Raw genomic sequence first — 25,081 nt, forward strand, 5'->3', positions numbered from 1 at the left:
GAGCAGGGAGCCCGATGCGGGACTCGATCCCGGGACTCCAGGACCATGACCTGAGCCGAAGGCAGTCGCTTAACCAACTGAGCCACCCAGGCACCCATCTCTATTTCTCCTTTTTATTGATGTTTAACATATATACAAATCAGGTGCACACACCATAAATTGCAAACATGTTGATTTTTCAGAAACAGAACTTATCCATGTAATCAGCATTCAGATCAAGAAACAATCTTACCAGCACCCCAGAAGCACCCACGGTGCCCTCTGGACACAACCCTTCCTAATGGTTAATTCACCAGTATTCCTCTACTACATACACACTTACACAAGAGCCACTTGTCCTGCAGAGTGAGAAGGAGCCTACAACCTCAGTTGGCCAAAAAGACCGAAGATGCCATTTATCTTCATCAGGAATTTCCTTGACCATTCAGGCTGCTGTTTTTAGTTCTTAGGACCCCCTAATCCTGAAACACTATCCCCGACTCCACTCTACTCCCTTTGGGTGGGTAGGAGTCTCACAGTAATGAGAAAAAGTTCCTTCTGAAAAAAGCTTGCCAATAGGACGTGAGCCTGAGGTAAGGCTTTCACACTTACCTTTTCCAGGTTCCAGGTCTTTATAACGTCAAGGTCCTTCCTCAGATAGTTCCAGGAGATAAGGCTTTTGGTGTTAACATGTAGCTGATGCCAAAGGGACATCACTTTCTGATAAGACTGCTCCACCCTAGAAACAACAGAGAACCTGGCTGTAGCTTTTAAAACTTGAGCTCCACATTAGAGAACTTCTGGGGGAAGATGTGATTGCCTTAGCAGAACTGGGTTTGTAGGCTGAGCAGAAAAAGGCAAGGAATCAAATACTAACAAGACAATCTTCAGAACAAAATTAACTGAGATATTCAAACAATCTGGATTTACTATAGTATTATGTCTATGATGTCAGCATATGTTCAGGAGTCTTATAAATGTGATCCATATATAATCATGAGAAGTGAGAAGATATATCCATGAAGAGAAGTAATAGAGAAAAGTAGAAATAAAATAACCCCATCTGGAATTGTTGAAAAATGGTAATATCAATGCTTAAAAAGTACATTGCTGTGGTCTATATATTCACAAAACTGCTAAGATGTTTGAAAGTTAAGAGTAACTTAAAAAGTCATCTGGCATATTAAAAATAAAAAAATAAAACTGCAGTATGAAGGACTGGAGAAATTTTTTTTCTAAAGCATCCCATGCCTAATTTAATCTCAAATTCTGGAAGACTTACAAACTCACAAATACACAGATATATTCAACACACATACCACATTACCTTGAATTTCTTCAAGTCAAGAAATGTGAGATACAAAGAACAGGATGCAAAACCAGAAGCCAGGACTTAACTTAAATAAGAGACCTTAAACCCATTAGTTTATCTTCCCTCTCCAAAAATCCCACTAAAATTCCAGTGGTATCAAAATCAATAGTTGAAAATAGCAAACTAGGGAAAGTAGGACTCTAGGGTGGGTGGGTTTTATTATACGCTTCATGGTATAATTCAGCTTTTAAAAATATGTATGTATATGGCATTAATAAAATATGAAGAAGAAAATTAACTATCAATATAAAAATCGGTCTTCTAAGAGTAAACTGTTTAACTCAAGAATGATCACTGAATATATCTCAATTGAACATCAGCACTTACTGAAAAGCTACAATGTAGCTGCCAGTGAAAGATTTGGTATCTTAATTGGAGGCCTTTCCCAGAAGAAACTTTAAAACCTTGCTGCTCTGTTTAAGATCACAAATGCAGATTCATCCCTCCACCAGCTTACTCAGGCCAAGCACCCCAGGTGGCAGCTGAGCGAAGTTACCTGGTAGCCATCTCAATGGCATCCTTATTGGGTGAGGGGATGAGGAAACAGACCGATGGCACCATCGCCTCATTCCCTGTGGGGCTGATCACCTTCCACTTGGTCCGCTGCGAATTATCTTCCAATACACACTCATCGTTCTTGCAGATGGTGATCTAGAGAGACAAACTCACAAGTTATTGCTAACGGATAAACCAACAACCCATTATGATATTATGAAAGTTATAAGGAGACTGTCTTAAGACCTCCAAGAGCTATCTCTCTGCATCTACAACCATCGGGGTAAAAGTTAAAGTGACACGATAGAGGGGAGGGGGGTTGGGGGGATGGGTTAGCCTGGTGATGGGTATTAAAGAGGGCACGTACTGCATGGAGCACTAGGTGTTATACACAATGAATCATGGAACACTACATCAAAAACTAATGATGTAATGTATGGTGATTAACATAATAAAAAAAAAGTTAAAGGGACACGAATAATCGTAACTTTGCTCTTGTGATACTCCCTCTTCCTCCCTTCTTGTCGTCCCACTCAAATCCCTGAAAAGGTTTAAGCATTTTAGAATCATCAACTCTTCCCCTTGGGAAATAAGTAACCAACATCATCATCCCTATTTTATAGACAGAAATACTGAGACGCAGAAAAGTGCCAGACAAGTTCATTCCTTTGCATTACAAATATCTACTGAGCCTAGTGTGTGCCTGGAATTTCGGTGGGCCACTGGACATAAGAATGGTAAAATGGTAAACTGATAAACATGGTCTATATTCCACACATTCTGGTGGGGTATAGAGTTACAATACTGTGTGGAAAATAAAATTTACCAAGGAATGCATGAAAGGGACAATGACCCAGTCTTGCCTAGAGAGGTAAAGAAAGATTATTCAGGACCTTGAAGCCATATTAAGGAATTTAGGAATTGTAGGATGTAAGCAGGGGAATAACTTTAAAAAAAAAGATCATGCTGGGGGGCACCTGGGTGGCTCAGTCGGTTGGGTGGCCGACTGTTGATTTCAGCTCAGGTCATGATCTTGGGGTCTTGGGATTGAGCCCTGCTTTGGGCTCTGCTCTCAGCAGGGAGTCTGCTTGAGGATTCTCTCTCTCTCTTTCTCGCTCTCCCTCTGCCCCTACCCCGCTCATGTGCTCTCTCTCTCTAAAATAAATGAGTGAATCTTAAAAAAAAAAAGATCATGCTGGTGGAAAGATAAAGAATGCATTGAATTGGGGAGGCGATGCCATGATCCAAGTGAAAGAAACTGACGGTCTAACTTAGGGTAGTAGCTGCAAAGACAGAAAGAAGTACATCTAAGGGATATTTATCTACAAGTTGATACTGATTTGGTAGTCCTACCAGTTGTAGGGGATAAGAGGGGAAAAGCCAAAGGTATTGCTCAGGTGCTATAAAGTACCATTTCTGACGCCACTTAGGATATGGGGCAGATGATGATGCCAATCTCCGAGGCAGGAAGCAGGTCAAGACTGTAGAGTTCGGGTTTTTTTTTTTTTTTAAAGTATGTTTAAGTTCTAATTAAAAACAAAACAAAACAAAACCCCTCTACCATTGGATCTCTCCCTATCATAACCCTAACCGAAGGTTTCGCTTCTCCCTTCCTTTCCTCTGGAGTCAGAGGCGCCCCTTCCATCTCCTCACCTCTATCTGCCGGTAGTCACAGACGGCCTTCACAGAAATGGTGCTCTTCAGCACGTGGTCGGGACTTCGTGGCTTTAGCTGAACAATGGTTTTTGATCTCCCAACAAGACTGGCAACGGAACTCTTGGACTGTATAAGCTGCTCCTTTTCATCCTACAAAGTGAGAAGAAACACAAGAAGACATTAATGTTGCTACTCAGGGTGACTGAGTCAACAAAGAAAACTGAGTGCTCCACTCCCTCAGAGAATGTCATTTCTCAGTTAAGCAGGGACCCGTGGTGGAGCCATCTTAGAAATACAAAGATAAAGAAACAAGGAGAGGATATTTGTCTTCTACCAAGTGCTTTTGTACTCAAATTGTTCAGCTTTCTCCTTGTGCCCTTTTCAATGAATCATGAAGCCACATGCAAAAATAATAAAAACATAAAACAAAAAGAATTGCCAGCTGCCAAATACAGATAAACACAGCTAACACAGGATTTCCCCAAATAAGGTTCAGAAAGCATGGAAGTTTAAGAACAATAATAACAACGTTGCTGTTGCTATTATTATTATTATTATTATTATTATTATTATTCGCTTTCTTACTGGTAGAAGCCAGTTCTTGCCTTCTGCTTAGGAGAAGCCAGAATTGTGCTCTTTAAGAAATTTTTAAATAATTATACCTCCCAAGCTATACTACTAATATTTTCCTTTCTTAAATTGAGTCAAACTTTGTAGAGAAAGATCTTAGCTCTTCCACCAACAATTTATAAACTGATGCTGTTGGTGAAGACATCCTTACAAATGATTTAGGATTTACCTTTTTGTGTCTTGCTGTGCCACAGTCACGTAAATTTGACTAATTTGAAAGAAGTATCATGCAAAATTGAAGCTCTCAAGTCTCTGCAAACCCCATTATCTTAAAAACTAATGAACTTCTTGCCCACAAAATTGGTAGCAATCTACTACCAATTGTGTTAGAGAGTAAAAGATAACTTTCATGTATTACCAGGATGTGTCAAGCCCATTTTGAGGTATAAAAAGTCCTTAGAAGAGGGCTTTCTTAGGATGGAAGTAGATGTGATGAGAGTAAAGAGTTAATAATGTTAAGAAATGCCATTAAAGAATTAAGAATATGCAAGTAAAGAAAAAGAAATGCTTAAATAAACTACCTGTGCCTGTCCCCGGGAGCATGATTGGAAGAAATACAACTTTAACTTATTAGTTAAGAAAGAGGAATGGAATATATCAGGGAGACAGCCACACTGTTCCATACTTGAGAGCTGGTCTACCCATTTCCGTGTCCTTGCAATAAAGATGTCAATTTCTGTCTAACCCACAGCCAAACATCTCAAGTTCCAGAGACCAAGTGCTCAGCGTGGTAAAAGTTCTGAAAAGAACCAGAAGCCATGACAGATGCTCCCGAACCTGACGGACAAGCTGAGGAAAAGCTGAGGAGCAGACCCAGGTGACTTCATGCCCAGATGACGCCGCCAACCCGAGGCCCCTGACCTGGAGAGGAGGGAACAGAGCAGCGACCCTCGAGAAGAGAAGATAGGACAACAATTGCAGAGGAGTTACCCTAAGACAGGAAGGTACTCTGTGGAAGGGAGGAGATAATAGCCAAGGATTATTATATTCCTCCTTCATACTTGAAGGACCTCCAAGAGAGACATTCTAGAGACAACATCTAAAACGTCAGGCTTTTATCCTTCATTCCAAGTTAATTAAATTAACAGATTATTTGCCCAGGTGAAACACTGAATGTGAACCCATTCACAGGTTAATAACACCTGAAAGTGTAAAAATAAATCAATAAATAATCAACTAATGTTCACAAATACCCAAGTCTCACTCAAGAAAAAAATGACGGTTTTGGGTTATTCTGGTTCTCTTACCTATAATTTTCTACTGAAATGAGAGTCCCCTGCTTCTCATATAGAAAAAATAATTTCCCTATTACATACTCTTCTATCTTAATTTGGGATGTAGTTGGAGCCTTGTCTTGCCAACTCTGTGTAATATACATTCAATACATGTAAACAGTCCTGCTCTGATTTTATTACCAGCATTCCTGAAAGAATAATTCATTGGAGAAAATGAATATAAAATTGATTTGGATTAAATACTAGATACAAAATTTTTTTAAGTTAATATTGCTACATATAAATATTGCATGATATCTAAATAAGATTTTAATGTCATCCTTAGTTAAAATCAATATTCTAATATCTCATTTTACCAAAACAAAATTACCGACAAGGAAAAATTTGGCTCAGGTCTAGTTCATTGATTTGGTTTTAATTCTCTTTGCATGAGGGAATAAAAAAGAATTTGATGTCACCTAATCCCCTTCAAGTCTATTTTTCATGCTCTACACCTCATAGTTGGTCCCAACTACTGAATTAAAATAGGAACAATGCAAAGAAAGTATGCTGAGCACTAAGTGGCTCAAGAGGAGAGGACTAGGCTGTTACTTCAACAGCATACCCAAAGGAATCTTATTAGCAACTTTTTTTTACAGAAAGAAAAGAAAAAAAAAAGAAAAAAACCAAAATTGGGGTTAAACTCTATTTGAACATGAGCCAGACTGTATAGTAATGACCCACTGCCCTGGAGCGTTCAAGGATATAAACAGCAGCAGCTGGGATGGTTTACTCTGTTTCTCAGAAGAAATCATCCCCTGATGCAACACCCACCATGGAGTCCTGGAGCAGGTCCTCGAGGCGAGATAAGCTGGTGTTGTGGTCACAGGAGTATTTTCGTTTGATGGAGTCTTGGAGGTTCTTCAAAAATGACTCCAGGTCTCGTGCATCACTGAAGAACTGTGGGGAGTGGAGGGGTACCTCATGTGCAACTCATCATAACACAAGGATGTTAACCGAGAAAGAGCAATCTCCCCGTGCAGAGCTGAGCAGAACTGATGACTCTCCTGGATTACCGATGCTGCATTACATAGTCCACAGAAGTAGTGAAACCAAGGGCTTAAAATGCCATGTCCGGGAAATATTAGTGATGACAACCACAAAGCCTATGGCACCCTATGGGAAAGTCAGTCGGCTTCCTCTCCTCGGAAACGCTGCTAGTGACAACACTTGGCTGTGAGGCAGACATCAAGAAAAGCCTAGAGGTTGAGTGATCAAACGTTCCATTCCATTGATAAGGTAACAAAATGATCAGGAAGATTATTTCATTTAGGGCAAACCCAAATAGAGGTAACACCTTATTTCCTCCTGCCACCCTCACCTGAAAACAAGGAGTATATTCTCGATGTTGTGATTGACTGAAGAAAGAAAAATGGTCCTGATGTTTTACAGCTTGTCCCATCAAGAGGGAGGGTCTACTTTTCCCCTTGAAGCTGGGCATATAGGCATGTGACTTGCTTTGGCCAATGACACATTAATAAATGTGACAGCAGAAGAAAGGGCTTGTGCCCTGGGGCTTGCTCTCTCTGGCTGTTTGTGGAACGTAACTACTCCGTGAAGCCTAGGAAAACCTATTAGCTGCTACAGACTTGTATATGGACTTGTCCCCCACCACCCCAACCAACCGTCTGACAAGGAAGTGATGCCGTTTGGGACGCACCAGCCCCTCGCCTGCCCGCCAGCTGCCTGCAGCCATCCATACGCTAGGCAAGATAAGAAAAACCATCTTTTCTCATCTCAGCGGAGCCCAGCCCAAATTACCAACCCACAGAACCAAGAGCTGGCTAAAGGATTGTTGTTCTAAGCAGCTGTGCTTTGGGGTGGTGGTTTACACAGCACAGGTTAACTGATGGAGATTTGTTTCACCCCACCTCTTCCACGTGCAGGGTTGTGCGCACACACACACATTCACACAGACACACAACGTGCACACAGACACAAAGTCCACATACCTGAAAGTAAGCAGTATTCTCTTTTACATGCTGCTCGACACACAAGCACAGCTGCTTCATCCACTGCAACTGGGACTGGGCGGCGGCGCTGTAAGCCTACAGCAACGGCACACACACAGAAGGGCGGGCTTAACAACATCTGTGCGCAATGCTCTCTTCCAGGCACAGCTCCGCCAGTGACAGGCCAGCCAAAGATACACGGAGATACCTGATGGGCATCGGCTGAGCGCTTGCCATCAGAAACAGGCTTGCCCTTCGTCCAACACGGGTTACATAGAAAAGGCCTCTCTCGTGCTCAACTGCAACCCAGCTGACCCTTGAACAATGGAGGGGCTAGGGGCACCGAACCCCGTGCAGTCAGAAATCCATATGCGACTTCTGACTCCCCAAAAACGTAACTAACAGCCTGCTTTTGACTGGAAGCTTTACTGATAACACAGTCAATAAACACCTGTTTTGTGCATTACACATATCATATACTATATATATACTGTATACTTGCAATAAAGTAAGCTACAGCAAAGAAAATATTACTAAAAAATATCATAAGGAAGAGAAAATACATTTACAGTACTATATGGTATTTATAAAAAAAAAAAAATCCACATATAATTGGGCCCGGACAGTTCAAACCCATGTTGTTCAAGGGTCAGCTGTAAATGATCAGCAAAACCCGGACATAAAATAAATCCCTCCCGGATTCCTCCACTTTATCTCTTTTCTGGGCAAAGGCACCACACCAACAGGAGACAGGATCTGCCTGGATGCTTATTTGAAGAAATATGGTTCAGTAGGAGTCTACAGCTCTTTTGGTTTCTCATCGCATTCTCTCCTTTGTTTGTAGTCTTTTGGGGACTGGGATGACAAAAGAGAGGATCCAAGACAAATGATCACGGACACTTCCTCCAGGTGTTGCAGGAGAACAAAGTTTCGGGTTTGAATGCTTCTCTGATGACAACCTCTGAGCACCTGACCCCTACACATTCTCAAGTCACATACCTCCACAGTCTGCTTGGCTGGGTGGTTCTCAAGTGACAGCAACTCTGCTGTATCTTGTAGAGACCGAAACACATCCTGTTTCTCCTCCAGCTGCATTGTCAACTCCTGAAAATTGAATTCAATTGTATGCAGTAAGTGCTATTGAAGGCTGTGTTCCCTGCCTGACTTTAAAGGAGCCTCCAACATAGGGTTAGCGCCAAAATGAGAGGAGTAAACAGCACATGCCAGAGGGTTTCAGAGAAGAGCAAAAATGCTAGAATTATTGGAGAATGATTCACAAAGATATGGGACCTGGGCCAGACCTGAGGAAGCAGGGAACACGGGACGAGCACAGGAGGCAGAGGAAGGAGATAACTTGGCAGGCGGGGCTGGTTCTCAGCCCCACTGGCCTAACACGGTACCTGACACACCCTTAGACCCCCATCACTGACTGGCGGGCTTTGCTCAGACTGTCCTATCAGCCTGCAGTGCCCTCTGGCTTTAAATTCTGTTAATATTACAGGACCCAACTTAGATGCTAGCTCTTCTATGAAGCTGGGTACTGATTCCTGCCGTCAGATCTGATCCCTTCTTTCTAAGCACTTTCTTTTTTTTTTTTTTTTAAAGATTTTATTTATTTTTTCAACAGAGAGAGACACAGCGAGAGAGGGAACACAAGCAGGGGGAGTGGGAGAGGGAGAAGCAGGCTTCCCGCAGAGCAGGGAGCCCGATGTGGGACTCGATCCCAGGACCCCGGGGTCATGACCTGAGCCGAAGGCAGATGCTTAACGACTGAGCCACCCAGGCGCCCTAAGCACTTTCTTTTTATCTTTACCACAGCCTAATTCCCATTCTCGGACAGACTGTTTTCTGTGTTATAACATCTATTCTTTATCCTTTACTACAGAAGAATCATATACCATTCTCCAATCAGGAGATGTTTATATTTTTTAAACTCTAATGGAATTAAAAAGTATCTAAAGTAAGTGTTAGTAAAAAAGTTTCCTATTTGCACAGAGTTTACAAAATCCTTAAAAACCTCTGAGATGTGGAAATACACTTAGCAAAAAATGACCCTACCTGTATTCACTGAAAAAGAATAAAAAGTATTGTACCATTGTTCAATGCTGAATTTCCCTTCCCATTTTACAAATGAAGATTTTTGACCAAAAAATTATTAAATGAATTTAAGAGAATTCAGAATTTGTGAGAAGCCAAGAGTATACCTCAATTAAACAATATCTAAACCCTACACTAAGTGCTTTGCCTATATTAGCTAGTCAATCTTTTACACAACCCTTTGAAGTGGTACTATCTTCCCATTATATAGAGGTCCAGAGAGATTAAATAACTTCCCCAGGGTCACAGAGTCAGTACGTAGAGGATTAAGAATTTGAACCCAGGTCTCTTTCACTCCAAAGCCTATCATCTTAAACACAAAGCTATTCTGAAATGACTCAACTTGCAGACTGATAACTCTCTTTGTCCAAGACATTGCCTTTCTTTCTTTCTTTTTTTTAAATTTATTTGAGAGAGAGAGTGAGAGAGAGAGAGAGAGAGAGAGAGAAGGGGCATAGGGAGAGGGAGAAGCAGACACCCCACTGAACAGGGAGCCCGATGCAGAGCTCAATCCCAGGATCATGACCTGAGCCAAAAGCAGGTACTTAACTGACTGAGTCACCCAGGCGCCCCAAGACACTGCCTTTCTAAATGCATTCTAAGTAAATACATTCTAGGGCTCAGGTTCCCCTCTCTCCATGTAGACTTCTCACACCCACAGATGCCTTTAAGCAGGGAGGTCCCTATTTCTACCTCGCAGAATGCAAATCCAGAAATCCAAGCTTTCAACAGACTAGCCTCTCTGTCTCCTTCTACGAATACATAAATATGACAGGTCTGTTGTGCAAAACTCACAGAGAAGTAATTTCTCTTGGCTGAGATGTTGGGATTGTTGTCACTCCAATCATATGCTAGTTCCTCCTCTTCCTTCTCATTCAACCAGATCAACTCAGCAGTGGCTCTGGAAACAAACTTATGCAGGCTCTGAAGGTGCCTCATCCGGAAGCTAGAAGTTTCCTAGACAAAGCAAGGATTACAAGGTTAGATTGCCAAGCTTTCCTCTGTTGAAGATAGCACATGTGACATCAAAGCAAAGAATAACCCAGGAAACAAATTTAGCCTTGATTTTTCATCTCTGGGTGCCTCTCCATGAACTCAAATTTAGTACAAGTTTGGTACAGGACTCCCAGAGCCCTGGTCAATCCTAGCAAGAACTCAGAACTCACCAGGCTTTTGTGGGGCTCCCTGAATGAAGAATGATCCAAGGCCTGTCCTAATCTGGACAATCTCGAAAGACAGGAACAAAGAAGAGACAGAAGAGGAGTCTCCTTCCTACTAATCTCAAACTTTTAGTTTTGGTGTCTCAAAGCACATATAGTCACTGCTTGGGTGAAACACGGAAACTAGGACAGGTTCTACTTAATTAAAACTTTCTGGGGCAATGGTTTTTGATCCACTAAGAAAATTGAGAAAATGTTATAATACATATGAACAATTGCAAAGTAAGTGATATAACCTAATAAACAGAAAACCAAAACAGGGCTGAACCATAAACTTTCTGAATTAGCGAAGACAGTTGTTTGGAAGGAACTGGACTGTCCCCGAAGAGAACAAAAGAGCCAAAACTTACCTTCAGTTTACAATACTGTGTCTCCAGCTTTCCAAGAGTTTCAACATAACTGGTATGGAAATTTTGGGACATTTTTCCCTGATAAGAAAGGCATGAAATAAAGATATATTAGAGAAAAAGTAGGTAAAAACTCTATGTCCAGTATGGTTTCAACTATGTCTGCACACAGATAGGGACTGGCTAGTTGAGATAACAAATCTCTGGGCCAGGTTTCAAAGCCTGGGGCAGCACTGGGTGAGGGACGGTTCAGTGGGGATGAATACAGCTGACAGATCTCGTGCTTCCAGTAACTCTGGGAGGTTTCTAGCAAAACCTATGCCTGATGATTCCCAAACTACTCGATCGCTTTTTTGAAGGGAAAAGTTGAAATTACAAATGGGAGGACAGAATGAGGCAGGGAAAGACTGAGTGAGTAGTTTCTCCAAACCAGCTCTCCCTGCAGGCAGGAGGTGGAAGGAGCATGAAGTTTTGGAGCAGAGGGCCTGAGTTTAGAAACTGCACCCACTACATACTGATTTTGACTTTAGCTTTCAGTATCTCAATTCTTTTTAGAAAAAAGGGTTAAGGGGCACCTGGGTGGCTCAGTCGTTAAGCATCTGCCTTCAGCTCAGGTCATGATCCCAGGGTCCTGGGATCAAGCCCCACATAGGGCTCCCTGCTCAGCGGGAAGCCTGCTTCTCCCTCTCTCATGCCCCCTGCTTGTGTTCCCTCTCTCGTTGTGTCTCTCTCTGTCAAATAAATAAATAAAATCTTTAAAAAAAAATAGAAAAAAGGGTTAATAAAAATACCTTGCTCATAAGGGTATTTCAAAGAGCAAGAGACACTTCATGTGGAAAGGGAATTTGTTGTAAAGTGCTGCTCATGGTTATCATTCTTTTCCAGAACCCCCTTCTCCTATGTCTTTTTTGTTTGGTTTGGTTTTTAAGTAGTCTCCACACCCAGTGTGGAGCCCAACATGGAACTTGAACACACAACCCTGAGATCAAGACCTGAGCTAAGATCAAGAGTCAGATGCTGAACCAACTGAGCCACTGAGGTGCCCCCAGAGCCCCCTTCTCCTCAGAAATAGCTGCACCGTTGGTGAGCTACTCCATTACCTGCCCCACCTCACCACACCCTCCCATAATGGATTCTGAATGCCACGAACCTCATATAACCTGGCCTCTTTGACACTTGAGCCCAGTTCTTCCACATTGGTGTGGATGTGCTGCTGTGTTTCCAGCTGCAACTCCACACTAGGCAGGTCATTGCCCCACTCTGCTCGCTCCAGTTTCATCTGGAAAAGAAGAAATATGTATATAATTGGCTGAATCGGGCAAACACAGAAAATTTTCAGAACTGATGTTGGGCAAGGGGGTTGAGGGTTGAAGACTGGGCAAGAGGACACCTAGGACATCTCCATCATGGCCTCTCACAGGAAAACATGCCATTGTCACCCCCAAGGAGCTAGAGACTAGACCACACCAACTACTATAGCAGGGGCAGCCTTCTGTTGCCTCATTATGGGATACATTCCTGAATTTACCAACCAGAAAAGTGTTTCCACAGGCTGAAGATTAACTTTATAGTTTAGGCCTTTTCCTTTATGGAGGCTCTTCATTTCACAATGAGAATGGATATAAGAAAGAAATATCTGAAAATGTTAAACTTTATTCATGGCATCAACTATTGACCAATGGCAAGTAATTTTCAAATAGCTTATCTTTGGATGTTTTTATTTATTGGTACATGGGGAATCCACCTTCAGGGCATGGGAAGAATTTAACAGAAAACAAAAGGAAGGGGCACCTGGGTGGCTCAGTCAGTTAAGTGTTCGCCTTCAGCTCAGGCCGTGAACCCGGGGTCCTGGGATTGAGCCCCGCATCGGGCTCCCTGCTCAGTGGGAGTCTGCTTCTCCCTCTCCCTCTGCCCCACCCCCTGCTTGTGCTCGCTCTCTCTCTCTCAAATAAATAAAATCTTAAAAATAAAGAAAATAAAAGGATTAGAAGGATAAAAAGGATAGTATCAAACTTGACCCACTATCCTAGAATACATGTAAATAGTGCCCCTAAGAATTGTGAAACACAGGGGGCCTTGCTTAAACTCAAGAGGTAAGACCAACAACAAAGAGTGAAGAATAAGCTCCTCTGCCAATGAGGAAATTTCCGAAAAGGTGACTGAGATTTATAGACTGCAATTTCTCCCAAGAGCTCCACTTTGAGCAGTCAGCTAAAGGGAACGGAGTCCCAAAGGGCTTCAAATCAGAAAAGCCTATGCTATTCAGTGTGGGATTTTTGAGGATTTGAGCTGACCCCACCCATTTAACATTTGAGAAGGGGGCTTAAGTCCCTGGCAGCATTAATAATTAAGAGAGTTTACACAAGGGGCATATAGCAACCTGGCCCCCTTAGACAAGCTGCTGGATCCAGTAAACCTGAATGCACTGCATAAGCATTTGAAACATACACCCACCTGCATTTCTTCTACCCAAGACAGTAGTTCATACACAAATCGAAGATTGCCTTCATCCTCAGAGGAGGAGATAGACACAAGTTCAGCCCGACTCATGGGCTTTCGGAACCAGGAGGTAGAGGAAGAGTATGTTCCCTTGGTCACGGGTTCTGCTTTCAGATGAGTAGTGGTTAAAGTAGAGGGTGGAGCCAATTCAAGCGAAGTGAAATGGCCCTTCCGATACAAGTTTGTACACTCTAGACGCAAGGTGACCAGCTCATCCTGCAGGCGCATAACCCTGAAATGCAAGAAGAGAAAAAAGGAAGGGACTTAAATCTGTAACTCACTTTTTTTTAAGTAAGGCTCCACTCCCAATGTGCAGCTTGAACTCACAACCCTGAGATCGAGAGTCACATGTTCCACTGACTGAGCCAGCCAGGCACCCCTGTAATGCACTTTTTAAGATAAAGTACTCCTTATCCATTTGACAAGGATGAGATAAAAATAAAAATGAGATCATATCAGGAAAAGTGTTTTGAAAGAGAAGTGTTATATGAACACAAGGTGGTATTAACATCTTCATCGTTCAGAGTTGTTGAGGCAAATACCAAATTACAATGTTAATTGGAGGGAGGCAAACCAATATCTATTTATATAACTCTTGGATGGTATGACAGAATGAACAATGGATTAGGGGTCAAAAGATGTGAGTCTTAGTCTTGGCTCTGTACAAACTATGTGACTTAGATGCTCCTCATCCCCTCTATGGGGCTTGGTTTTCTTCCCTATAAAATGATGCATTCGATCACCAGCAGTTCTAACCCAGATGTGGTACTGTATCCCGGCAGGTCACTCTGAAATATGTGTGGGTGTTATAAGATGCCACAATGATGAGGGAATCCTACAGGTACTTAGTGGATGGGGCCTGCAGTGAGGGGAAATTGTTCTCCACCATGAGAATTTTCCTGCCCCAAATACCTATAGTATCTCCACTGAGACACTGACCTCCCATCCAAGTTATAAGATTCAGAGACTGACTCTTGATCTGTGACCCTCAGCAGTAAGCAAGCCCTCTGTCAGAGTCTCATGTTCCTTACCTAAAAGCCAGCTCTTCTAGCTGGTAGTAATTCTCATCCCGTAGGATCTGGAGGTCCACCTGCAGCTGCCTGATGAGACCTTCACATTCCTGAATGTACATGATGACATCTGATTCACACTGTACCGGCTGTCCCGATTCCAGGTGAGCAGCGTCCTAAGACAGAAAGGGAGTAATGGGCATGGGAGAACGCCAGTGCCCCCAGCCACCTGGACTGAGGGAGCCAAGGGGGTCACTGCACATCCAAGAGTAAGGAAGAGACACGGCTGGACTTCTCAACCATTAATCTGGACCATTAGAGCACAGGGTGAGAAGGGGAGAACACGTGACATGAGGGGAGAGACAACACACACTCACAGCCTGCAGTGTATTCTTAGCTAGTGTCAGCTTCTCTTCACAGTTCAAAGCACCATTCTGGATTTTGTTTGCAATCTGTAGCAGCAATTCCAGCCTATAATAAGATAAAAACCATAGTCATATGCCAGGCTCCAAGTGGGTAGGTTACATCAGGTTGCCTTCAGGCCCTGGGCCCACCTCTCCACAGCTGGGCGAAGCGACTTCTCTCGCTCCAGCATCTCAATGATGAGCTTTCCCCACTCTTCCTCCACGTCATTCGGGTGGTAACCTTGAGGCAGTTTAATTCGGCCGAATTCGATCCACACCTAAAAAATCCCAGAGACACTCATTTAGTCCAAAAACACAGCCATGCCCTCAGGCCCAGTTTTATGCGTTCTTGCTACCTCACTTCTTGCTTCTTCACCCCGCCACTGGCAGTTTCTCCCGTGTCCAATAAGAGGAAACAACTGAATACTTAGCAGTACCTCAACTTGAGGTGAGAGCAGAGAAACCACTTCCAAAATACAGGGACTACTACCTGTTCTAAATCTTTCTATTCCTTCTACGTTTTCCATAAATCCTCCTGTCCTCTCAATAACCCCCCCTTCCAGAAAGGCCCAATGCCCAAATCTATGGTTTCAAATTCTCTAGGAATCAAAATGTGGATGGAAGTCTCTTTCCCTCCCATCATAGCAAAAGAATTAGCTTCCTTCTGAAAAACAGAAAACTCATTCACAAAACTTGACATTTCTGAATAAATGTATGCCATTCTTCAAAAGCCTCTAAGAAATACAGATGGTTGATACTGCACCTTTACCATAAAATTTCAAGACTAGCCTAAAAGTGAGGCTTGTCTGTAACCCGGAGGACACTGCTATTAATGCAGGTTGGGAAGAGGACACAGGCAATCCAGCAAGGAAGTAACAATAAGGCAAACTAGCACACCCCAAGAATCAGCAAAGGATAAGCTCCCTTACCTCTAATAATTTATATAATTCCTCAATTCTTCCTTTTTCTCTCTCCTTGGCCAGAATTTCTGTTTCTTTGAAGTGTATATATTGGTTATAAAGTGCCTACAAAATTAATATTTGGTAAATGAATGGATGGGTGTAAGCAACTTGACCCGCCTTTTATCCCACCTCACCCAGGAGCCAGCAGCAACAAGCTCTGAGACTTAATCCCAGGAATGAATTTACAAAAAACAACTTAAGTCCATGACTTTACCTTTAGTTCTACAGGGTTCTGGGGAAAAGATTTATCTGACATCAGTATTGTATGCTGTTTGATCCAGGGAATGAGGGAGTCCACTCGGCTTTGGTATTCTTGCCACCTGGAGTCTACTTCCTATTGCCAAAAGGTAGATATCACACCCTCTGATTAGCGGTACACAAAACAAACACAGGGGACAGTAGCTTAGGCCACCCCAAACCACATAAAATCCCTTTCCTCTAATTGCCTACACGGCTGCTCAGCCTAATGCTTCGAGTCCTAGTTTCAGAGCCCCTCAAGGGCTCTCAAAAGGGGATTCAATTTCCTGACACTAGAATAGTCTATGCTGGATGCTACAAAATTAGCAGCATCTAGATTCATTCCCAGGGACCAAAGACATGACCACATATAAAGAGGATGTGGATTCAGTTTGCTCTGTATAAACGTGCTCTGCCTAGAGTGAGTGCTTGAGAATAAGGTCTAATCAGTACATTCCACCCAAACATATGGAAGTCAGAAGGCATTTTGGGGAAGCGTTCTTGTACCGTAGCACTGATTCCTTCTCCACCCTCAGGGACTTTAGGGAAGGCATCATAAATTGAAGACACGTAAGTGATCACAGACTTTTCATCTGGAGATGGCACATCCACGTCTGAGAGAGAAATGGTAAGAAGTTTCTTAGTCAGAATAGACAAAGCTGCCAGGAGAAGGACAAGGAATATAAGGTGAACATACTCAACTCCGGCCAGGTCTCACCTTCGGCGTCCAATAAGCGGGTGACCCCCAGTCTTTCTGCCACTTCGAAAGCCTGCTCCAAGTTCTCGCGGTTACTTTGGATTTGTACCCTCTCCATATCCACCAGATCAGGTCTGTAAAAGTCCACCAAGGCACATGAAAGGCCACCATCTACACATCACATACGAGTTCACGCAAAGTAAACCTCTTAGAAGTACCCGGAGCCAGAATACGCTGATTGCATTAGAGAGAAAGCAAGAGGTTTAGAAAGGTACTAATTCCATTTTCAATTACATGCCGGGAGCCCAGTGCTCGCTCATTCTAAAGGCACAGAGCAGGTAGGCTGGACTTCATGGGAAAGTATCATAAACTAGTACAGCGTGAAAACTGGGATATGTTTATGATCACTAACAGTGCAAGAATTTTGATTTTTGTCATCAAAATTCCTATCTTCCTCACTCCTCTCACTCCAGCCACCTGCTGTTCCTTATCCACTCCAAGTAAGCCCCCACCTCAGCCCCTCTGCACTTGCTCTTTCCTCCCAGTGTAGCATTCTGACCCTAGAAGGCCTGTGTGGCTCGCTCCTTTACAGCTCTGCTCCAACACCCTAATCGGAGAGGCCATCTCCAGTGACCCTGTCCAAAATACAACAAACCCCATCACTCTCTTCCCCAACCCTTATATGATGGTGCTTACCATCATATAACACCATGTATTTATTTGTTGCCTAATAAACAAATAAGCTCCATGAAAGCAAGAACTGTTGCTGTTTTGTACCCAGTGCCTAGAATAGTAGGAGTTGAATATATATTCCTTTTTTAAATGAGTAAAATGAACCAGAGTCTTGATTCTTGGTTGAGAGGAAAAGTGGCATTATAACTTATTACAAGCAAGATGAGAAGCTCCTCCAGGCACAGGGAAATTCTACTGCATTTACCTGTACCGGTGAATAAGTGCATTGAACATCTTCCCATCACTCCAGCAGGAGGAAAAATTGGTACATTTGATTCCTGTGTAACCAGCTGTCACCTTCTGGGTCCACAAGAGCAGCTTCTCCTTGGCTGACATGTCCCCTGACTCTCCACTAATGTAGATGTCAGAGATCTGCCAAAAGATAGGACACAGAGTACTTTAGTATAAATAAGATGAAGCCTTCTAGCCTCCTCTTCTTCATACACATGGCTCTTAGAGGAAGAAGGAGATCAAAGACTGGCAGAACTTCAGATGACAACTCCAACACAGATTCATTCTCTTTGGTAGTCAAAGCGATGCAAATTAAAACGACAAAGAGGTCATTTTTCACCTACCAAATAGGGAAAGTTTTTTGTAATGATACTATCAGTACTGGAGAGAATACCTAACATGGATTCTCAAACAGCACACTGGTGAGAGTGCACGTGACCTATCTCCTCCAGATGGCAGTTTTGAACAAAAGTCTTAAAACACACATATACTTGATAGGAAACCATCAGAGATACATGCAAAAAAATGTTTATACAAGAATGCTTATCAAAATATGATAAACAGGGGCGCCTGGGTGGCTTAGTCAGTTAAGCAACTGCCTTCGGCTTAGGTCATGATCCTGGGATCTTGGGATCAAGCCCTGCATCAGGCTCCCTGCTCAGCGGGGAGCCTGTTTCTCCCTCTGCCACTCCCCCTGCTTGTGCTCTCTCTCTATAAATAAATAATCTTAAAAAATATGATAAACATTACAGCAAAAATTACAGAGCTTCAACTCTAATAAGGGATTGATTGGTTACAAAGTAAGAGCACATACACATGGTACATTATCACATACCTTGTGTGTACATATGTGTGTATCTGTATATATGACTATATACTTAGGTATTCAGTATATCTTTTATACAAAACCACTTTTATATTATTTTTTTTGTGTTCTTTTTCTTTTCATAAAATATGATCATTTTCCAATGTCATTAAGAAATTTTTAAAGCATACCCTTTTAAGTCTCTCTGTCAAATAAATAAATAAAATCTTTTTTTGACAGAGAGAGACACAGAGAGAGAGGGAACACAAGCAGGGGGAGTGGGAGAGGGAGAAGCAGGCTTCCCTCTGTGCAGGGAGCCCGATGCGGGGCTCAATCCCAGGACCCTGGGATCATGACCTGCGCCAAAGGTAGACGCTTAATGACTGAGCCACCCAGGCGCCCCAAATAAAATCTTTTCTAAAAGTAAATAAAACAGCATGCCCAGCACAATTTTGGGGCCAGGTGTTTTGGGCAGGGAAGGCACAGGCATGTCAGTAGAACACCTGTCTCTCAGCTGTCTCCATCAGTGTGGCACTGTGAAAGGAGTATCCTCTCTGGTGGTCAGTACAAGGGGGCAGTCAACAAGGCATTTCCAAGTCTCTGAATACAATTTACAAACTCAACTCTTGGTAGATAAGATTAAATATCTGGTGAAGATACTCTAAATTCAGAAAACCACAGGGCCAGGAACTTTAACACTCCATTAAGTATATAAGAAAGCTGAAGACTACTAAATATTACTAAAGTGTCTGAAGAAAGACTACAGGAACAAAAGAGTATGGGTAGCCTGCATGGAGTCTAGAAAAGGAAAATCAATACGTGTTGCCTCCAAGACTGTGATGGCAAAACGGTGGTCTAACCAGTAGATTCCGGGATTCTCGTCCCCTTGACAGGTGCATTTCTACAGGAGAAATCAGGCTGCCAAACTTGGATGATGCCAGTTAGTAAGATCACCCTACAAATCTATGCTCTCTACCCACCGTCTCTTTGCTCTGATTCCATGTTCACTCAACAGTCTGTCCTAAAGCAACAAAATGCACTGAGTGGTCAGTTCAAATCCTGTACCACTTGGCAGTTAATAACTCATATTGTAAATTAATTAATTTACATCAGTTAATCTCTAGCAAGTATGACCACTGTGAGTCAATCCTTTAAAACTCAGTCAACTCCAAGTATGCTGAAAAAACAACATACAGAGTTGCAAAGCGGAGGGCCCAACAACGGATCACGGTACCCAAACCATCATCCTGTGACTCTGGTGAAGATAGCCCCCCAGGACCAATTCTATTCCAGTTCTCCTTAACAACACTTTGAGACGCTTATGTCAGTGGCTAGATACCACCCACCACCGACAGATCCCAGCACTGCCAACAGCCACTTCACATACGTATTAAGGCGAAAACACTGTCAGGAAGAGGATATGCTGAAGCGAAAAGGGATAGAATTTGAATAAGCAAGAGGAAATCTGAGTATTTGGGTTCTTTATTCAAAAAAAATTTCCACTTAATTAGTTGGCATCGTATGTCTAATACAACTACAGTCAATCTCTGGTGGCATCCTATCTGCCAATCACAGTTATCTTGTGTATTGCACCGAAAATAGTTCAATGAACAGCTTACTTCAGATTTTCCACACAGCTATAATGAGACAGGGAAATGTCTGGATCCCTCAGGGAAAGGAAAAATACCCTGTTTGGATTAGGGCCCTTCCTAGACTGTGAACTGGATGAGAAAAATGGGATTATCATCACAACCATCTCAGTAATTAAATTGGGCTTTTGCCCATCTCTTCATGGAACGTTCACATGTGATGTGCACAGCGCTGTCCTTGGGGCTATGCAGACGCTTCTACCTTAATCTCCCAAATGCAGAAACCTGGCTTCAGTGTCAGGGAGCTTTCTCCCTCATCTGGATTTTTATTTTATTTTATTTTAAAGATTTATTTATTTATTTATTTTAGAGAGAAAGAGTGAGCGAGCACGAGCAAGCAAGGGGAGGGGCAGAGAGATACTTCAGCAGACTCTGCACCGAGTGTGGAGCCTGCCATGGGGCTCGATCTCATAACTCTGAGATCATGACCCGAGGTGAAACCAAGAGTCAGACAACCAACTGACCACACCATCCAGGCGCCCTATCTCATCTGGATTTTTAAAAAGAAGCCATCTGGAGAGGAGGACAGCTTCAATACCATCCCAGAGACTATGCAGGTCTACCTGAATTCTTTCTTTTTTTTTTTTTAGATTTTATTTATTTATTTGACAGAGAAAGACAGCGAGAGAGGGAACACGAGCAGGGGGAGTGGGAGAGGGAGAAGCAGGCTTCCCGTTGAGCAGGGAGCCCGATGCGGGGCTCGATCCCAGGACCCTGGGATCACGACCTGAGCCGAAGGAAGACGCCCAATGACTGAGCCACCCAGGAGCGCCCTGAATTCTCTTTCAACCCACACTTTCCAAGCCCTGATTAATCCCTTCTCTGAAGTGTATTTAAAAACATAACGTGTTCCTAGTAATTCAATAAGTATTTATTGAACAACATCTCATCCGTGCCTAACATTATTCCAGGCACCATGAAGAACAACAAAAAAAGTCCAACACTATTTATTCATTCTGTTATTTCTTTGACAACCCCTCTATTCTAGGAGCTGTGGTTAAGTTCTTGGTATCTCAAAATAAAAAAGTCAAACACTGGGGTGCCTGGCTGGCTCAGCTGGTAGAGCACTGACTCTTGATCAGTTGTGAGCAAGTTCGAGCCCCCTGCTGGCGGTAGAGATTACTTAAAAAAAAAAAAAAAAAATACCACCTTAAAAAAAAAAAAGTCAAACACCAATTATTCATTCTGTTGTTTCTTGACAATCACTTGGGCCTCAAGCCCAAGCAATTTAGCAATATGACACAGAGGGATCAACACTGTGACGGAGGTGAACAAGTAACCCAAACTAGCATTGCCAAGGAAGCTCTCTGAGATGACATTTATGCTGAGTTTCAAGATATAAGCAGAAGTTAGCCAGGTGAAAAGAGGGAAATAAAAAAAACAGACATGATTGCCTTGAAAGAATTTAGGTGATAGTTGCCCTATCTGGCTAAAGAAACACTATCCCAAATATAAGGCCCTCCCCAATTTTTCCAAATGATAACAGATGGATGGAAGAGAGGAATGGAGAAAGGGAGCTTTGTGGTCCTCTTGAATATATAAACTTTTAGAAATTTATTTACACATACACACCTTTAAAATTAAGCAGGTTATCTAATGCATTAATTTAGAATTAATGCCACTTGCTGCGATGAGCACCAGGTGTTGTATGGAAGTGTTGAATCTAATATTACATTGTATGATAACTGGAATTTAAATAACAACTTTTTAAAAAATTGAATTAATGCATTTTCTATTTTTACGTTTCATAAAATCATGTTTTTCAAACTCTTCACATGCATCTTTGGCATCAATGTCTTTTTCATCAATAAAGCTACTTAAAAAAAAAACTAAAGCTACTTTTTGAGTGAATATTCTTAGAAAACATCATCTACATTTCTTAATAAGATTTCTGAGATACAACAGCACTTTTCTGGATCCATGTTGTCACTGAAGATTTTATCCCCAGCCACAGGAATCCAGTTGCATTACACTGAATTAGGTTTTTTTCCCTCCATTCATTCATTCTATTGGTATTTATTTATGGTTTCCATAATGTGAACACTTGCTGTGTGTTTTCTGTAAGTGACGTGAATGATTTTTTTAAGTTTTTAATGTGATTAAGACTTACTATATACAATACATTCAACACTTCAAATTAGGACACTTATATTCTCAAAAACAATATAACTAAAACTTTCTTAGGTTTTTTGTCTAACCAGTTATGTGGGTTGATCTCTACGAAAGTTGGTATCAATTGAACTAGCAGATGGTGACACAAATTCATTCATCCTTTTTCATGAACTGACTGTAATTTCACTGGGAGCCCAATAACAAGAAAAACTTTATAAAAAGTCAAATATAAAGAGAATCCCTCTTTTCTGAAGGCTAGTTTCTGGAGGGAAAAAAAATCTTACCTTGCATGTACCGTATGTGGTAGGTCACATGAAAGAGTTATGCTGAAGGCCCCAAAGAAGCAGCCGTAATAGAGTAACTAGTAATATCCAGCAGAGGATCTCAGCAGAATGAAAAATTAGTATGGGTTAGAGTGATAAAAAAATCACACTTAAACAAGTATAATTTAAACTTACCCTTGAAGGATGTTTTAGAATAGACAAACAGAAAGAAGAAAAGAATTCTAGGTAGAAAGTGGAGGTAAACAAAGACTGGAAGTTGAAATAAGTTGAAACTGGAATAGAAGGGTGAGGGGTTGACCTGTTAAGATAAGTAGGTTCAAAGGGAAAACTGACACAGGAGAGAAGGTTAGATAGATGATAGAGGGTTGGAAGGCGAGGCTCCAGAGTTTAGACTTTTTAAGTCTATGTAAGTCTCAGGGAATGGGACTAGATATAGTGAGCAAATAGACTTGATTCTCACGTCCTGAAGTTTCTAGCTGACCTCATCCCACGACAGGGACGGCATCGGACTGAAAACTTCCATCCAAGGAGTAGGTGAGGGCAGGTGCCGTCGTTCGTAACAAATGCCTGGCTAGTTAGAGGGCTCTAAAGGCAGCTGTGTTTATTACCAACACCTGAGTTAGGTAACTGTCAAGGGGTGCTCCTTTCAGCATTCAAATTCAGAGTCTTGGAGAGCTCTCGAGGGAATATGTCTAGAATGGAAATCCTAGGTCATAAAATATGGGCATCCTTCAATTCTACTAACTATTGGTAAACTGCTCTCCGAATACCAGTTCCACTTGGTATATCACTTCCACACACAGGGTGCGAAGAGATTTTCCATCACGCTACACCCTCATCTGCACTTGGGATTTTTAGACTTCTTATTTTCTGATGGGTTTAAAAGGCTAACTTGTTTTGATATTTATATCTTTGATTACTAGTGGGAAAGGCATGTGTATGAGGCATCTGGGTTTCCTTTTTTGTGAATTGCTTATTCCCGGGTTTTCCCCTATTTTCCTACGAGGGTGTTTGCCTTTTTCTTATTTGGTAGGGATTCTTTAAATACTAATACTAATAACTGGCATTTATTGTGCTAATTCATAAAATTCTCACAACTCTACAAGGTATATACCACTCTTATCCTCAATTTACAAATGAAGAAATTATATCACAGAGAAGTAAGTCGCCCCAAGGTCCACTGCTAGTAAGTAGCAGAGCTGGAATTCAAACTCTGTCAATCTGGCTCCACTACATTTCACAGATTCTGAATATTAATCCTTTTTCAGAATATGCATTATACAATAATCACCACTATTTTTCTTAACTTTCCATTTGAAACGTGCAAAAAGAAACTGAATACCATAATGAACTCCTCCTAGGTACCTGTCACCCAGTTTCAACCATTTCAACTCATAGCTAATCTTGTTTCATCTGCACTCCGCCCACTTCACCCTCCCCTGTTATTATGAAGCAAACCCACCACATGGCATTTCTTCCATAAACACTTCAGTAAGCATCTCTGAAACATGAAGACTGGTTAAAGTACTTTCTACACCCAACATGGGGCTCAAACTTAGAACCCCAGGATCAAGAGTTGCATGCTCTATCGACTGAGCCAGCCAGACACCCCAATAAGAAAGGCTTTTTTTTTAAATTTAATTTTGAAGTAATCTCTATACCCAACATGAGACTTGAACTTACAACCCTGAGATGAGGAGTCACATGTTCTACTGACTGAGCCAGCCAGGTGTCCCTAAATCATGAGGACGCCTTTTAACATAACCATACCACCATGTTATACTTAAAAATTCATGATGATTCTTTAGAAATAATACTTTGAAAAAGAAAAAAGCCCTTTCTTAAATAAAGCTCTAGCTTTGACTTTAACTGCTACATTCATCTAATAGGATCATCTGATTAATTTTGCTTTCTTCTTGCAATACAAAGCCAGTATTAGTAAAACAACTCCCTATAATTAAAGAGGAGAAATGGGAAAGGGATACTTGTAAACTGAAAAGGCTGAGCCCAGAAAATAATATACCAACCAATTTCCTTCTCATCACTCCTAGCCCCCAGTGTTATCTTACTACTCACTGTGGGGACTCTAAGGTTTCGTGGCAAGGACACTGGTATACAGCCAGATTCTTCACTCGACAGAACCCGCCGACGGTGTGGACAGGAGACTGGCATGGGAGCCAGGCCAGGGAGGGGGAAGGGATTTTCAGTAATTTTCCTTGTTCCAGTAAGCCAGGTATTGTGGGTACTGATGGCAGCTGGGGGGAGGGAGCCCTCCTGAGAGAAGGTCTGTGCCTGACGCTCCCACCCAGCTCCAAATCCCAGTCCACTTATTCTGAAAACCATTTCTATCAGCTGGTCCCTGTCAGCCTATCTCAGCGTTAACTACTTCCTGACAAGGGAAGTATCAACTATCGCAGGTGAACAGGAAGGTAGACCA

At 42.1% G+C, this 25,081-nt stretch overlaps 1 protein-coding gene across 37 annotated transcripts in view; it reads right to left on the reverse strand.

Annotated features, from left to right (window-relative positions):
* Positions 1 to 25,081, reverse strand: part of MACF1 (microtubule actin crosslinking factor 1) — a 335,178-nt gene that overhangs the window by 143,954 nt on the left and 166,143 nt on the right. For 26 of the 37 annotated variants that reach the window (XM_032432513.1, XM_032432494.1, XM_032432505.1 and 23 more), the window contains 19 exons: positions 17,769 to 17,935; positions 16,853 to 16,965; positions 16,642 to 16,748; positions 16,112 to 16,231; positions 15,865 to 15,960; positions 15,086 to 15,213; positions 14,909 to 15,002; positions 14,553 to 14,707; positions 13,477 to 13,753; positions 12,173 to 12,301; positions 11,026 to 11,103; positions 10,251 to 10,412; positions 8,358 to 8,462; positions 7,359 to 7,454; positions 6,181 to 6,306; positions 4,654 to 4,659; positions 3,500 to 3,652; positions 1,848 to 2,002; positions 592 to 718 (listed from right to left, as the gene is read on the reverse strand). In XM_032432513.1, the coding sequence (XP_032288404.1) occupies positions 592 to 718; positions 1,848 to 2,002; positions 3,500 to 3,652; positions 4,654 to 4,659; positions 6,181 to 6,306; positions 7,359 to 7,454; positions 8,358 to 8,462; positions 10,251 to 10,412; positions 11,026 to 11,103; positions 12,173 to 12,301; positions 13,477 to 13,753; positions 14,553 to 14,707; positions 14,909 to 15,002; positions 15,086 to 15,213; positions 15,865 to 15,960; positions 16,112 to 16,231; positions 16,642 to 16,748; positions 16,853 to 16,965; positions 17,769 to 17,935 (2,394 nt within the window). The remainder of the gene's footprint in view (positions 1 to 591; positions 719 to 1,847; positions 2,003 to 3,499; positions 3,653 to 4,653; positions 4,660 to 6,180; positions 6,307 to 7,358; positions 7,455 to 8,357; positions 8,463 to 10,250; positions 10,413 to 11,025; positions 11,104 to 12,172; positions 12,302 to 13,476; positions 13,754 to 14,552; positions 14,708 to 14,908; positions 15,003 to 15,085; positions 15,214 to 15,864; positions 15,961 to 16,111; positions 16,232 to 16,641; positions 16,749 to 16,852; positions 16,966 to 17,768; positions 17,936 to 25,081) is intronic. The other 11 variants (XM_032432605.1, XM_032432614.1, XM_032432597.1 and 8 more) reach the window with 1 other exon arrangement.

The sequence above is a fragment of the Phoca vitulina genome, unplaced genomic scaffold (assembly GCF_004348235.1).
Source record: "Phoca vitulina isolate PV1807 unplaced genomic scaffold, GSC_HSeal_1.0 scaffold2, whole genome shotgun sequence".
Lineage (NCBI taxonomy): Eukaryota > Metazoa > Chordata > Mammalia > Carnivora > Phocidae > Phoca > Phoca vitulina.